We start from the raw sequence: 14,553 nt of genomic DNA, 5'->3' as shown, positions 1-14,553 counted from the left end.
AATTTGCTATGGGTTATAAGTGGGGGGGGATGAGCATGGTGAAAAGCTGTGACTGCGCTTGTTTGGCTTTAATTGTTGTTTGAATGTTTCACGTGAAAAGCTTTTAAACAAGAATTAACTTGTAAATCAATTAAGATATGCATACAAATAATTAATTTAAATGCATATTCTAACTTATGATTATATTTTTTTCAGAACTAAAATTACATATTCAAATAGGATAATTAGATTTAATTGAGACTTATAATATTTTTCACCTTTAACCAGAATCAAAGTAGGTAGGTTAAACAAGATAGTCACTTTAAACGAAATTCGTCGTAATCCGTTTATAAATCCATTAATTGCGATTTAATTAATAGATAAATTACTTGGTGATTGTATACATCGTCAATTGAGAGTTGATTGATTCTCTTGATCTATCTTCATCTACTAATGAAGGGATAGATGGGGATAAAGGCCCTTTCTTTACTTTCGACCCTCAAAGCAATCTGTCCTTCGATAAATCCATTTATATTTCAATTCCAAATCAGAACTTCATTAGGCAAGAGCCCAGGGACAGGGACAAATTACAGACGGACGGAGACCGACCAGCTAACGTCAGCTGACAAATGTCCAGACATAAAGTGGATCATGTAGTAGTACTTTCACATCCTCATACTTCTCGCACCAGTATCATCAATTCATTATCAATTATGATGGTTTATCCTGGCTGCTGACCCAATTTGTGAGCTATTAATATTAATGTGTTCTGACAGCGGAAAATGGGCTAAAAGGGAAGTGGCCAGGCAGAAACAGCAGGAGCGTACAACAGCCATTTGGGGAAAAAGGAACTTTGACATTTGACGGGCGTGAAAATCAATATGTAGATACGAGTTGGGGTCACATGGCTCTTTAATGCAGGCGAATTAAACTAGAATTAATTCATCCACAGATATCGAGCCTCAACACACTATCGCCCAGAACTGCAGCCGACGGAGCGGGCCCACAAGCTAACCATGTTCCTGCACCATGTGGCCAATTTGGTCTACAGCGTGGTCCAAGAGCAGTACACGGATCCCCGAATCCTGGCCTTTTGGATGGCCAACAGTTCGGAGTTCCTGCACTTTCTCAAATCGGATCGCCACATCAGCGCCTTCAGCGTTCAGGCCCAAGAGGTTTTGGCCGAGGCCGTGCAGACGGCGTTCCGCAACCTGGTCAACTGCTTCCGGCTGGAACTCTCGCAAACCCTCAACCAGTTTCTCTCCGAGAACATTGACCACGACTCTGCGGCGGGTCTCGTGCTGACAGTCCTGGGTTCGGCGATGGCTCTCCTCCGACGCTGTCGCGTTAATGCAGCCCTAACTATCCAGTTGTTCTCGCAGCTGTTTCACTACATCAATGTCATATGTTTCAATACGGTGAGCGGCCTTCAAAAGGCCAGTAGAATATTACTCAGTGGTGCTAACTTGATAACTATACAAAAATTTAACTACCTTATTGAAAATATTAATGTTTTATGTATACAATCGGAAATTCATTTAACTTAACATTTTTAAAATAGGAAAAACAAGTTTGTTGCTCTGCTAAACTTTGTTATTTTAATAAGGAATGCCAATACTCAATGTCATTAAATGAAGTTAGCACCACTGATTCCCATCTCTCCTCCAAATACACTAATTTCGTTGTTTCCCTTTTTACCAGATTGTGGCCAACTCTCACATGTGCACAGCTGATTGGGGCAAGGTGATGACGGAGCGACTGCAGTTGCTAGAGCTGTGGGCCGAACGCCAAGGATTGGAGCTGGCGGCTGACTGCCACCTGGCCAAGATCAATCAGTGTGCGCAGTTCTTGCAGGCACCCAAATCCTCCGTCGAGGAAATCCAACAGCTGGCCTGCTCCTGCTTCCGATTGAACTCCTTGCAGATGGCTGCTTTGCTGCAGCAGGAGAAGCTGCCCCGCAACCTGGTGGACACGGCCATTAGAATGGCTGAGTCCGTGGCCGACGAGCTGACCCGTGCCGATGGACGGGAGGTTCGTTTGGAAGAGTCACCCGAGCTGCACTTGGCGCTTTTGCTGCCCGACGACGGATTCAGCTGCGATGTGGTGCGCGGCATCCCCACCGGCCTCGTCGACTTTCTCAATCCCCTCCAGCAGCAGGGCATGTGTCGACTGGCGGCCCAACCCACCTCGATTGGTCTCTGGACGGTCTATATGCATCAGTTTAATGTGAGTCTGAGTCCCCCAAGGCGAACATTTGTTGTCCTACGGTCTTTGTTACTGATCAACCCAATTTATTTGCAGGCCCGCAGCTCGAGTGCCATGTCGAATAAGCTGCCCCAACCAGAGTTGCAGCTGATCAAGCTGCACAAGAACAGCAACGGCATGGGTCTGTCCATCGTGGCAGCCAAGGGAGCCGGTCAAGAGAAACTGGGCATCTACATCAAGAGTGTGGTCCCCGGCGGAGCGGCTGATGCGGACGGACGCCTGCAAGCTGGCGATCAGCTGCTGCGCGTAGACGGCCAGAGCCTGATTGGCATCACCCAGGAGAGGTATGAATATTGATTGATTTTACTTAAACACCAGGGTTTCAAATTCGAGTCTCTTAGGGCTGCGGACTACCTTGTGCGGACGGGGCCAGTGGTCAGTTTGGAGGTGGCCAAGCAAGGAGCCATCTACCACGGGCTGGCGACGCTGCTGCAGCAGCCCAGCCCGGTCATCCAGCGTGGTGAGTAGCTCCCAACGGAGTTCACTATACATATCACATACATATCCACATACATATCAATACAAAACACACATTAGAGCGACTCCAGGTGCTGGGTAGGACGCTAAGAACACTCAACTCACTCAAACATCCAAGATACTCACCCACTACTCTACTCTTCCGTACTCACGTTGTGTAAGCTAACCAAGTAACAAAGTAACCAACCAACCCATCAACCCATCCCCCATGCTGCTCCACTCGCTGCAATCGCTCCAATCGCTAGAAGCTTCTCCCAGCAATTTTCTGCAACATCTGAGTCCTGGCCAGCAGCGTCGTCACTCCTCGTTCCAACAGCAGGCTCGTTACTACAGCAACTCGATCTCGGACGACAGCCTCAATAGGAGTCGTCGTGAATCCTTTGCCTGCATGCGGGCTGCCTCGCCGCCCGTGAGGCGTTTAAGTGCCTCCTGCCTGCAGGAGGAACTGTGTGCCCTGGGCCACCAGCTGCACATCGATCCGAGGTACAGGGACACCAGGCCCATTGCTCGATCTGCCAGCAGTTTGTACCTAGGGAACGAACAGGCGGGCTACTATCACCCACCGCCGATGGCTCCCTCGGTCACACACTTTAGTCCCATGAGACCGTTGAGGAGAACTCCGCCGCCTTCCATCTACATCGAGGAGTACCAGGATGAGCCGGCCAAGGACTCGCAGGAATCGTTTGGCAACTTTGCAGCCTACAGTGACGCTCATCAGCCGCTGAATGAAGAGGGTATTGCTTCGATGGCTCATTCAGACGAGATTCCCTTTATAGACGACGAAGAGGAGGAGCGGCAGCAGCAGCAGCAGCAGCAGCAACAGCAACAACGACCCTGCATGTCCACAGCCAGTTGCTCCTCGACTGTGAAAAGAAATCCTGCGGCGGGATACCGAAAAACGGTCAGTTTTGATCTGGATCAAACCGAAGAGGCCGAACCAGGGGCCACGGGAATCGACAGGAAATACCATACCCACGATGCCATCAGTCACTTTGCAGCCAGTGCCTCCTCCACGGAGTCCCTGATGGCTGCTGCCGAGCAATCCGAGCGTATGCCCCTGATACAGAAGATACGCAGGGAGTTGAACAGCAAAAGGGCAACGAATTGCTCCGCGGACGGTTTTAGTTCCGGCGGTTCCGGGTCCAACAGCCAGCGCTCCTCCAGCGAATCCATCGAGCGCATGCCGCTGCTCCGGCAGAATCAGTCGCCCTGCCAGCGGCAACTCAACACCCAGCGTTCGCACAAAAGGTCAGGAGTCGCTACGGCGTCTGCCCCAATTGTCAGCATCCAAGTTCCTAGTGTGTGTGAAATCGAAAGTTCCTCCACCACCCGTTCTCCTATTGTAAATACAAGCAATCGATATTGTGCCAGCACCACCACAAAAACCAAACTCATTCCCAGCACCAATATGCAAGCAAACAGCCGCAGGGCCACTAGCCAGGTGAACCTCAGTCCCCGCTTTTTGTTGCCCCTGGGCCAGGGCAAGGTTCGTGAGATGGCCGCGTACTTCAATGCCAACAACAAGAACTTCCCGCCCAGCATCAACAAGTCCCGATCCACGTCGGCCCTGAACGATCCCGGCAGCAAGCCGTGTGCCAAACTTTCGCAGGCGGAACAGGGTCACATCCTCAAGCAGCTGAAGGAGTGGAGCATGTACGGCAGTGCGGGCAAGGACTACGATGCAGCGGAAAAGTCCAGCGACAAAGCCAACTGCGACTGTCCCTGCTGCGGTCATTGTCGTGGCAAGACGACTCCAGGGCAAGAACAACACCAGGGGAAACAGCAGCCTGCCCAGGTAGTTGCCACCTTCAAGTGCTACGACAGCTGCCAGGACGATGAGGTGGAAGGAGAGGGTAAACAGGCGCCGGAATTGTCCCGATATACCAACTGCCGCCAGAGTGTCATGTGCAGCAATCGCCAGGCACACAGTGTGCGGCAACTGAAACGCAACAAACAGCAGAAGCATGTGCAACCCAAGGCTAAGTCAAGCTCACATCCTCGCCATCATCATCATCATCATCATCATCATCATCATCATCATCATCATCATCATCGCCACTGTCACAAGCAGCCACGCCCTCGGCCGCCTGCTTCACCACCTTCCACGGCCAAATTGCTGCTGTCCCTGGCCAGTAGTAGCAACACCAGCAACACTAAAGGCAACACCAAGAGCAACAGCAGCAGCAGCAGCAGCAGCAATATGCGGAACTCAAAGAGCTGTCCAAATTGCGGAGATACCACTGATGATTGCTACTCCTGCAGCTGCAGTGAAGTCGAGTCCTGCTCCTCGGCTGGCAAATCCTCCTCCAGCTGTTGTCCTGCTCATTGCGATGTGCTCGAAATTCGTGGCCAATCCACGGGGGGTGATAATAATGACGATGAGGATGCCGCTGCAAATGCCGTTGCAAATGCTGTCTGCGGCGGGGGGGCACTGTGTCAAAATGCCATTGCCCAGCTCAACTAGAACAACATCAACATCAACAGCAGTAGCAGTAGCAGTGTGTACGACACACAGATGACAACCCAACCCAGCCGCACCGAGGTTCATGTTGTTCTGTTCCCCTCGTTGTTATACTTATTAGCCTTTGGTTTTGCTCTCTATTGCAAATAGATATGTCTGGCTTGTTCGTTTAGATTATTTGTTGAACTGTATGAATATCTAATTTTTATTGCTGTTTTTATAGCTGATTGAGTTACTTAAAACAACAATCTTTATTAAATTCTTTTATTTGTCCGTTTTCTCTTCCTTTTGGTTGTATCATAAAGAGAAGAGAATTTCAAGCTATATTGCTTGAATTTACTCTACAAGTTGATTTGCCTTTTTAGTGTACGATTTTTAATTGTTTTTAATGATTATCTCTATGAAAATCAAAACCTTGTAATTGAATTTCCAACACACTTGTTCAACTTTAACGGAATGTTGCACCGTCTTTGTGTTTATTTGTTGGTTACCCTAGCAGAGGGTGTTATAATTTCAGATTGCACAGGAATGAAGGAGACATTTCGACCCTATAAAGTATATATATTCTTGATCAGCATCACTACGAGAATAAATCTATCCATGTCCGTCTGTCCGTACGTTTTTTCTTATCTCTAATTTGAGATATAATAATTGTTAATATTTCAGAATTACGGTTTTAATATCAATAAAATCGCCAACTATTTTATATAGCTCCCATGGGAAAATAAATATAACAAATTTTAACTTTTTTGTTTCTTAATTTTTAATTGGAAAACGATATCATATATCAGCTATAGGAACCAACGAATAATAGCGTTAACGCTTTTAAACATATAAGCATATAATTTTAGATTTATATGTTTATAATTCTAGATTTATATGTTTTAATGAATGTTTATTTTGGCAATAGCTGCAAGGGTATATAAAATGATGCTTGTCGAAGTTAGCTACCTTTCTTGTTTTTGTTGATTTTATTTGCTGGTCTTTCTGCATCCACTTTTGTATGTGCTTCATATTTAATATGATATTTTTCAGCTGCGTTGCCATTTACAATTGTTGAACTTTTCTCGTTGCCTTTTGAATTAAATATTTATATGTAAAAAACACAAACGGTGACAAAAGGTTTTCATTTGCGCATTTTGTGAGTATTTATGTATGTGTTTAAATGTAATTTCATAGCTATAGGATTATTTCACAGCTTAATTTCACCTTTGTCTCTGTTGTAGTTGTGTAATTAGATTTTGTATTCATTGATTAATAACAAACTAAACACATTGTGCCATTTCACACTGAAATGAAAAATACTAAAATGTCAAACTGTCTATCCATCTATTTATCTCCCCCTCCATGCGCACCAATCAACCTTCTTTCCACCACCAACTCTAATCCCCCAAAATATGCACTCGAAACGCTGACGTCCCTGCTGATGATGATGATGATGATGATGATGATGATGATGATGTTGCTGTTAACCTGAAAACCACAGGTAATCGACGTATGTCCGAACGCGATCTGACGCGTATGGGCGGCGCCGAGTCGACCAAATCCCTGGGTCCACTGATAGCCAACAGTCATCCGAATCATAGCCTCAGTCTTAGCCAACATCTGAACAACAGCCACAGCAACACCTTAGGCAATAGCAACAACAGTAGCATCATTAATCCCCTAGCTGCACACCTGCCCAACAGCAAATCGGTGCCAGCACTGCATCACCACACGGGATCGGGTACCATATGTAAGTGAACTGCACACCCCATCCTCCCCTCGCCCTCCCCTTAACCCTGTCCACGTAACCGGAGCACAATCCAATCGACTTGTAAGCCAGAGTCTAATTCATTTTTCTCTCCCTCGTATGCATCTCGTTTCCGTTTAGCCCTGGCCAATTCCAAGTCACGCAGCACGCACAGTTTGCATAACAATACATCAGGAATGGGAGGCATCGGCGGAGCAGGCGGCGTCGGAGGGGCCGGAATCCTGGGTCAGCCAAATGGCAGCCACAACAATGCAAATGCAAATGGAAATGGCAACGGCAACGAGCAGGGATTCTATCAGAATCTCAGCGTGTATCGGGCACAAAATCAAAGCCAACCGATTCTGAACGAGAGGTAATTTATTGATTACATATACATATACATACGTGGGTCTCGGGAAGGACTATTTTTTTTTTTTTTTTTAATTTTTTGTTCTCAACAACAACGTGACTATATTGAAAATGCATAAAAAAATTATTGTTTTAAATTATTAAACAAAAATTTTTTTTATATATCTTTGTCTAATTTGTTGACCATAAACGCATTTTAATTTTGTCTGCTAGTTTTTTGATAGCTACTGTTTGTTTGTTTTGGTAACGCATATATATCCACTTAAAAATGTCATTTGAAATTCAGTTGTGTTTTGCTGACCACTAAAATCGTTCTCGCTGGAATTGTTTGGTTTGTTTCGGCTAGTGGTGTGTTTTTGATGGGTTTGCTTTGTACACTTTCAAACAAGAAATCATATCAGGTTAGTCAGTGAACGCAGTACAAAGTAATTTAATTTAGAATACTATGCCATACATTTTTTAAAATAAAAAATGAATTCGCTGATTCGAATAGTTAATATTGTTTTTTTTACTTAAGTTGATTTTTACTTTTTCTTTAAATCTTTTTGGAAAAGTATTTTGAAATAAAATATTTATTTCTAAATCGGAGAGTTAAGAAGATTTAAGGTTAAGTTCTGATCTTAAATAAAATATTTAACATTTACTATTTTAGTGAGTAGTTTTTTTAGTTCTTTGATTTTTGAAAGTCTGTGTTCTGGAATTTAACATTAAAATATAAAATCGGTATCGTATTTATCTTTATGTAATCGAAATAAAATTTGTACAGCTTGACGTATCGAAAATGTTTAATATTTTAGGTAAACTTTTTTTTTAACTTTTTAAACAGTGATCTATTTTTTTTTTTAAACCGAAATTTTACATAATGTGTCAATCTGATGTATTTATCATAGTCCCGTCACAAGGCTGCTACAACAAAACAAACACAACTAGACAACATTTTCCTTTTTTTTTATTAATATGTTTATATTATTATTATATAGGCATTCGCGTAAATTCTTTAGCTTTAGATATATAAAAAATTCGGACTGGATGGCAAAAATAAAACATGGTGGTCATTATTTTAGGATAAATAGTAAAGCAGTTTACTATTTAACATAACCGAAATAATGTTTAAAGTTCAAATTGTTTACTCCTAAAATTTGTGGCCATCAAAAACTCATACTTCACAAAGAAAACCAAACAAGCGAACTCAATTAATTATTTACAACGATTTCGAGTGTGTTTTTTGGGGGTGTTGTTGGTGCCAGGTGAAGTGTTTGGGAGTGGCCACAGAAATGTGGGTAGTTAGCTTACATTTTTTCTAACTCTCGTGTGTGCAATTCTAGGGTCACATTGCGTTTAAAGAGATTACTTTATGGCTTTATACCCATTAAGAAAGAATATGAACTTGTAGAAATGTCCCAAGTACGTGAGTAATTAGCTGATGTCGTTCATTTTTTAATGTTGCTGCTGTACAGAGGCACGCACCTTTGCAATAAAGTCACAAGTCACTTGTTCAGGAGAACGAAGGGAGAGTGAACAAATGTTTATGCAGCACTCGACACGTTTTAGTTAATTAGTGTAAGCGACGAAGTTTTTGTTACACACCAACAGCAACTTTGCACCCCTGATTTAATTGCTCTTATTAATATTAATTGCTTTGGTTTTAGACCGCCGATTGCCGCACATGCCGCCATGAACGCCTACAATGGCAATTCCCCGCTTGCGCCGCAGCAACAACCACAGCAGCAACAGCAACTGCCGTCGCCCTACCAGCAGCAGCAACAACAACATCTACAGGCCAATGCTAATCTGCCACCCTCTCGACCCGTCTCTGCCTATTACCACAGCCAGCAGTCTGCACAGCAGCAGCAACTCCAGCAACAGCAACAGCAGCAACAGTTCGCTCTCAGCAGCAGCAACCTCAATGGCCAGCAGCCCCAGCATCAGCATCAGCTTACCTTGAACAATCGCGTCAAGAGCCAGCAGAACTTCCAGCAAACGCTGCGCATGCAGCAGATGATGGCTCCATCGATGCCCAACATCAGCAACATGTACCATCACCAGCAGCAACAACAGCAACATCTGCCCCTCCAGCAGCAGCAGCAGCAGCAGCAGCAACAGCAGCAACCAGTGATGAGCAGCAGCCAGAGCATGCAGAATGTCAACGATTTCACAGGTGGCTATCAGAACGGCAGCCTGGAGTACAGACGCAGTCAGCTCCATGATCCAACCACTCTGTACGAGTTGCAGCAGCAACAGTTGCACCAGCAACAGCAACAGCAGCAACCGTCGCCCAATTTTATAGCCCTGCCGCCGAAACCACTGGGCAGCCTACAGTCTCCCAATAAACCAAACGCTCCACCAAGCACAGCGCCCAAGCCGCAACAGCAACAGCAGCGATATCTGGGCCAACCCAATCTGGCGGAGGACAAACCGCCACTGCCGCCCACCGCCACCCACCCTCTGTTCAAGGCCACGCAGCAGATTGCTCCGGGCATGAATTATGTGGCCAGCACCTTGGATCCCCCAAAGGGCAGCTATGTGCCCGCAAGCCAAGCAAACAGCCGACCGCTTCACAGCGGGACCAATCCCTGGGAAAGGGAGGAGCGCGAAAAGGATCTGGAGATGCGACGCGAACACATTCGTCAGTGGCGAGAGCAGCAGATCTCCGAGCTCTCCCAGATCGTCTCCCGTTCGGCCATGCAAGAGGAGCAGCTGAAAACACTGATCCTGGAGCGCGATTTCGAGCGAAGAGCACAGGAGTTGCAGGAACAGGAGGAACAGGATCAGGAGCAGCAGTATGACAAGGAGAACGTGCAGGAGCTGTTCCGACTGTCTGGCAGCGGTCAGGTCAGTGCCATACAAACCCCCATCACCAGCTACCGCCAGACGGAGATCAAGCTGGCGGAGATTACGGACGGTAGCAGTCCAGTGGACACGGTGCCAGCCCCACAGCCGCCAGCGCCGGCTGCCCAGCCGATGAGCAGCAACACTCAACAGCCGAAGAGCATACTGAAGCATAATCGGTATTCTGAGGGCGGAGTGGGTCCCAGTGGAGCACCCTCGTCGCCATCGAAGTCACAGAAATCCGCCAGTTTTGCGGATGAGCGGCATCTGCACACGGAACATCCCATATCGAATTTGGCCAAGGAGCTCAATCAGCTAACGATGCTCGACAAGGATAATAACAACGAGTCCTTGGATGCCGTAGTTCCGCCACCGCCGCCACCAGAGAGGAACAGTTCGTACTTGATAATGTCGCAGCAAAAGCTGCGGGGAAGCACTGGAAATGCGACCACGTCGATGGGTCTGCTCAAGACAGCGACCAGCAATCAGGCGGCAGCTGCCGTGGAGATTAAAAAGGCTTCGCTGCTGAACACTCAAACGAATAATAATAACAACAACCTGAGTGGCAGCTTGAACAACAACACCATGCAGGGATCCCCGCTCAGCGCCATGGAACTAAATGCCGCCTATGTTTCGGCTACGGGAACCGGAATGGTTGGAGGACTTGAAGGACTGGGCACACCACCTCCGCCGCCGCCTTTGACGCAGAGGGACAACAAACGGGTGAGCTTTCACGATGAAGAAAACAACTTTGTCAGCGGAAATAGCCAGCTGCAGCAGCAGTACATCATGGACAACTATGGTATGGAGCATCAGGATTTGGACACTATCAGAGAAGATACCAGTGTAAGTGGAAGTTCATTTTTTCTTGACACTTGTAGAATCTTTACACAAACAACATTTTTTAGTATCAACAACTTTAACCCGAATCTTAACTTTTGTTCTGCCTGCCTCAGGATAGCAAAAAATAAGATTACCCTTTTGCTGCTCTTAATTAAATTATAAAAATTAATAATATTTATTACACAGTATCTGCAACACAATCTGGATGCTTCCATGTTGCCATCGATGCCAGCCACTCCCGATGCAGCTCTCTGGAACACCTCAGTGCAATCCACTCCCGGAGTGATTGGAGCGCAGGAGGTTTACAGGTATGAAACCCTTCAATTGCGCCTTACTCGATTCTAACTGATTGATGTTATACACCCACACAGAGATCCTCGCACGCGACGTCTGGCGGAGAAACAGCAGCAACAACAGCAACAACGCGCTGGAGATGCGGTGCCCGAAAAGCTCTCGTTTAAGGAGAAGATGAAGATGTTTGCCCTGGAATCGGGGGAGGATAACACGCCCAAGGACAAACTGAAGATATCGCGGGCACAGCGGGATATAGATGCGGTACATTAAGATGGAGGAGAGATCGTTGCTTAACGCTATGTACATACAGATACGAACCCACAAAAGCTTACACTTCAATATATTGGGGCCAAGTTGTTACGTTAGCTCTACAAAATACACACATAGAAATGTAGATCAAGTTATAAATACCAGATAACTATAGAAACAAACAAACCTAACGAATTTGCTAAGCAAGGCAATAACAATCCATAGTTATCGCGTTTCCGAGTTAATTACCACACACAAAATGTTAACTGAATTCAATTAGTGAGAATTGTCAGTGTATATCATTATAGTCTATATATACATATGTTTATATATACAAAACTATAAAGAGCCTAGACAGGGCAACGAAAGCGAGGCGAGCCACATTTGTAAAGCGTTTTAAACATTTAACATAAACCCTATGATTAACAATTAGTTACATCAGATTACAGCATACAATTTATGGTTAGAAAACAGTGTAAATGAGCAAAGTTAGTTTAGATATACATATATTTACCTGGGAATCGTGCGGAACAAAAAACGTTTATACATATGTACTGTATTCTTTAGAGAACTCTAAGCCACAACAACGTTAAACAAATGGTCCAATTATTCAATTATTAAAGATATATTTACAAACCACGAACCACGAAAGAGTAATAAAATATTTAAAAATTCACATATATATTTTTAATTATTGCAACCTTTTTAAAAAACATTTTGAATGCAACAAGGCATATACAAAAGCAAATAAGAGTTGTTATTTAAATATGCATAGAGAAAGTACCAATTTAAATAAAATAGGATTTCACTAAACAAGAATCTAATGGCTTTAAAATTTAACAAAACATGCGCATCTATTTGCAAGATGTCTGTTATAGCAAACAATTTTGTTATAGCATAAAATTTATTCGAAAAACCCAACACACAGGTGACAAATTATTTTTGTGCATTCCAAGTATTTCAAATCGACACTAAATTCTAATTTGTAAGAAGCGGTTTATTTTTAGTAAGCGAAACTATTTTTTAAATAAATATTGAAAAATAACGAAACAAAAATATGCAATTAATGTACGAATAACTTCTGTAAAAAGAGATGCAACATTTTCGTTTAGTTTCACTTTAAGCGCGATTAGTTTTAATTATTACAATTATATATTATATCAAAATGCAAACAAATTCAGCAACACAATTGTGCATATTTATGAAAAATAAAAAGTTAATTATATGAAAAACAAAAAATAATAGTTATCTTAGCTAATTAAAGTGCACTTACTCTAATTTACCTTAAAGTAGGGATTGTAAAGGGGATTACAATTTTGGATAAAAATAGTTTTTACATCTTGTGGTACTTGGCATTATTAATCGTTTGTTTTGACAACAGTAAGTCAAATATGGCACAATCGATAAGTGCAAACAATAAATCCGTTTGTAACTACATTTTTTTTTGCAGTTTACGAAAACCAGCTGTTTATTGGGAACAGTCCTAAATTTCGCGCCCAAGGAGATTTTAAATGTCAGAGAACAGACTTGCGCACATCCCAGCTGCTTATAAACTATTCCCGGGCATCAACAGGTTCGGAAATCGACCTACCTAAATACATTTTTCATGAGGCTAGCAAAAGTCAAGTCAAGCGGCTGGCTGACATGTTGTTGGCCGCCGCCACTGCCTGGACGGGAGTAATTTGGAAAAAAGTTGAAGAATGCCTTTTGTAAAATTTGCTCACACTGAAACCAAACGAAATGGGTTGGGCTGGGTTTGCGTTGATTTGGGCATATTATATGCCAATTTAGTTGGCACTCCGGAAAAAATTATTACATTACTTAGACTAGCTCAACAATTGTCCGTTCAGCCAGATGATCGTCAGCCCGTAAGTTTATATCCCTGCACTTAAAAAAATAATCAACCCAACTATTTTCAATTAAAACATGTGAAATCGTCCTTCAATTTTGGTATAAGTATTAGGCAGAAACTTCTGATGACAAAAACGAGAAGGAACCCTTTAGTCAAAGACCCGAAGACTATTAGATACCTTTTACTCTGCTTATGAATTTCATAATAAAAGTTCCGAAAGAAAATACTACGGGGTTTTAAACATTTTTGCCAATAACTTAGTTTTTTTTGATTTTGACTCGGCTATTAATTCTGATCAAGAATGTATACATCAACTTAAAACGATGGGAAATACTTTTATATACATGTTACTTATATTAAGAATTGGAAAAAGAGTGTGCTTTTACTGCTGGAAAATTTTCAATAAAACATTCTCATGAATACTCCACAAAATAAAACTAAACAACATGAATAAGTATACTTATATAATTTTAAATAATATTTGTTACAGTTGTCAAATTTATCGACAATGGTTTAAGCGAAGAGTTTTTTTTTATAATGTGGTTTTGGATGACGGTGTATCTTAGTAAAAAACTAAGTTAGGTAGTTTTATTTTAGATAATTAAACAATTATCCAAAACATTACATACATATTCTTAGCCATACCGCGTAACCTCTGGGTGGTGGATAATAAGTTTTTCTTAGGAGCACCGAAATATGATTAAAATAAAAAAGATAAACGGTTTCCGGAATGCTCAAGAAGTTTGATTTTTATTGGATGTATATAATAAATAATTTATATATTGATATATTGATTTTGATAAAAATTAAATCTTTTGATAGAGTATATTCTGAACATAAACGTTTTATAATAACTCAACTACAAAGCCTTTAATTTATGATAAATTAGCATCGAAGTGGGTATCCCAACGCTTTATAAGGCTAGTATAATATAGATGTTAGGCCAATTTTTAAATGCCGTTTCTTTTACAATGGTTATAAATGATTCTAAATGGCGTTCCACTCATTTTCCTCCAGGTTGTTGAGGCCGAAGTATTGCTGGCCAAGTTTCAATGCCTGCCCACCGGCGGCCGCGCACAATGTAATTTAAAAGTCAACCGGCAAACTTTAACCACTTGCTGCCAACAGAAATCAGCGAGACCAGGACCGAAATCAGGAGCCTTTGCCTGCCGGCAAGGTGAATTGCCGATATATAAGGGCGTG

The 14,553-nt window shown here is 43.1% G+C and overlaps 1 protein-coding gene across 7 annotated transcripts in view; it reads left to right on the top strand.

Moving 5' to 3' along the window:
- LOC108141044 (afadin) overlaps window positions 1-12,174 on the top strand; it is a 51,446-nt gene extending 39,272 nt beyond the window's left edge. For 5 of the 7 annotated variants that reach the window (XM_041709668.1, XM_041709665.1, XM_041709666.1 and 2 more), the window contains 9 exons: window positions 932-1,397; window positions 1,681-2,205; window positions 2,281-2,528; window positions 2,586-2,704; window positions 6,669-6,917; window positions 7,056-7,287; window positions 8,933-10,958; window positions 11,142-11,263; window positions 11,327-12,174. In XM_041709668.1, coding sequence (XP_041565602.1) covers window positions 932-1,397; window positions 1,681-2,205; window positions 2,281-2,528; window positions 2,586-2,704; window positions 6,669-6,917; window positions 7,056-7,287; window positions 8,933-10,958; window positions 11,142-11,263; window positions 11,327-11,519 — 4,180 coding nt within the window. In that variant the 3' untranslated portion in view covers window positions 11,520-12,174. Of the gene's footprint in view, window positions 1-931; window positions 1,398-1,680; window positions 2,206-2,280; window positions 2,529-2,585; window positions 2,705-2,966; window positions 3,970-6,668; window positions 6,918-7,055; window positions 7,288-8,932; window positions 10,959-11,141; window positions 11,264-11,326 lie in introns of those variants that run through there. The other 2 variants (XM_041709667.1, XM_017264177.2) reach the window with 2 other exon arrangements.
- The last annotated feature ends 2,379 nt before the right edge of the window (window positions 12,175-14,553 follow it).

The sequence above is a fragment of the Drosophila elegans genome, unplaced genomic scaffold, assembly GCF_018152505.1.
Source record: "Drosophila elegans isolate 14027-0461.03 unplaced genomic scaffold, ASM1815250v1 contig_476, whole genome shotgun sequence".
NCBI classification, from domain to species: Eukaryota; Metazoa; Arthropoda; class Insecta; order Diptera; family Drosophilidae; genus Drosophila; species Drosophila elegans.
The sequence above is the reverse complement of the archived record's forward strand: the minus strand, read 5'-3'. Positions and strand labels throughout refer to the sequence as shown.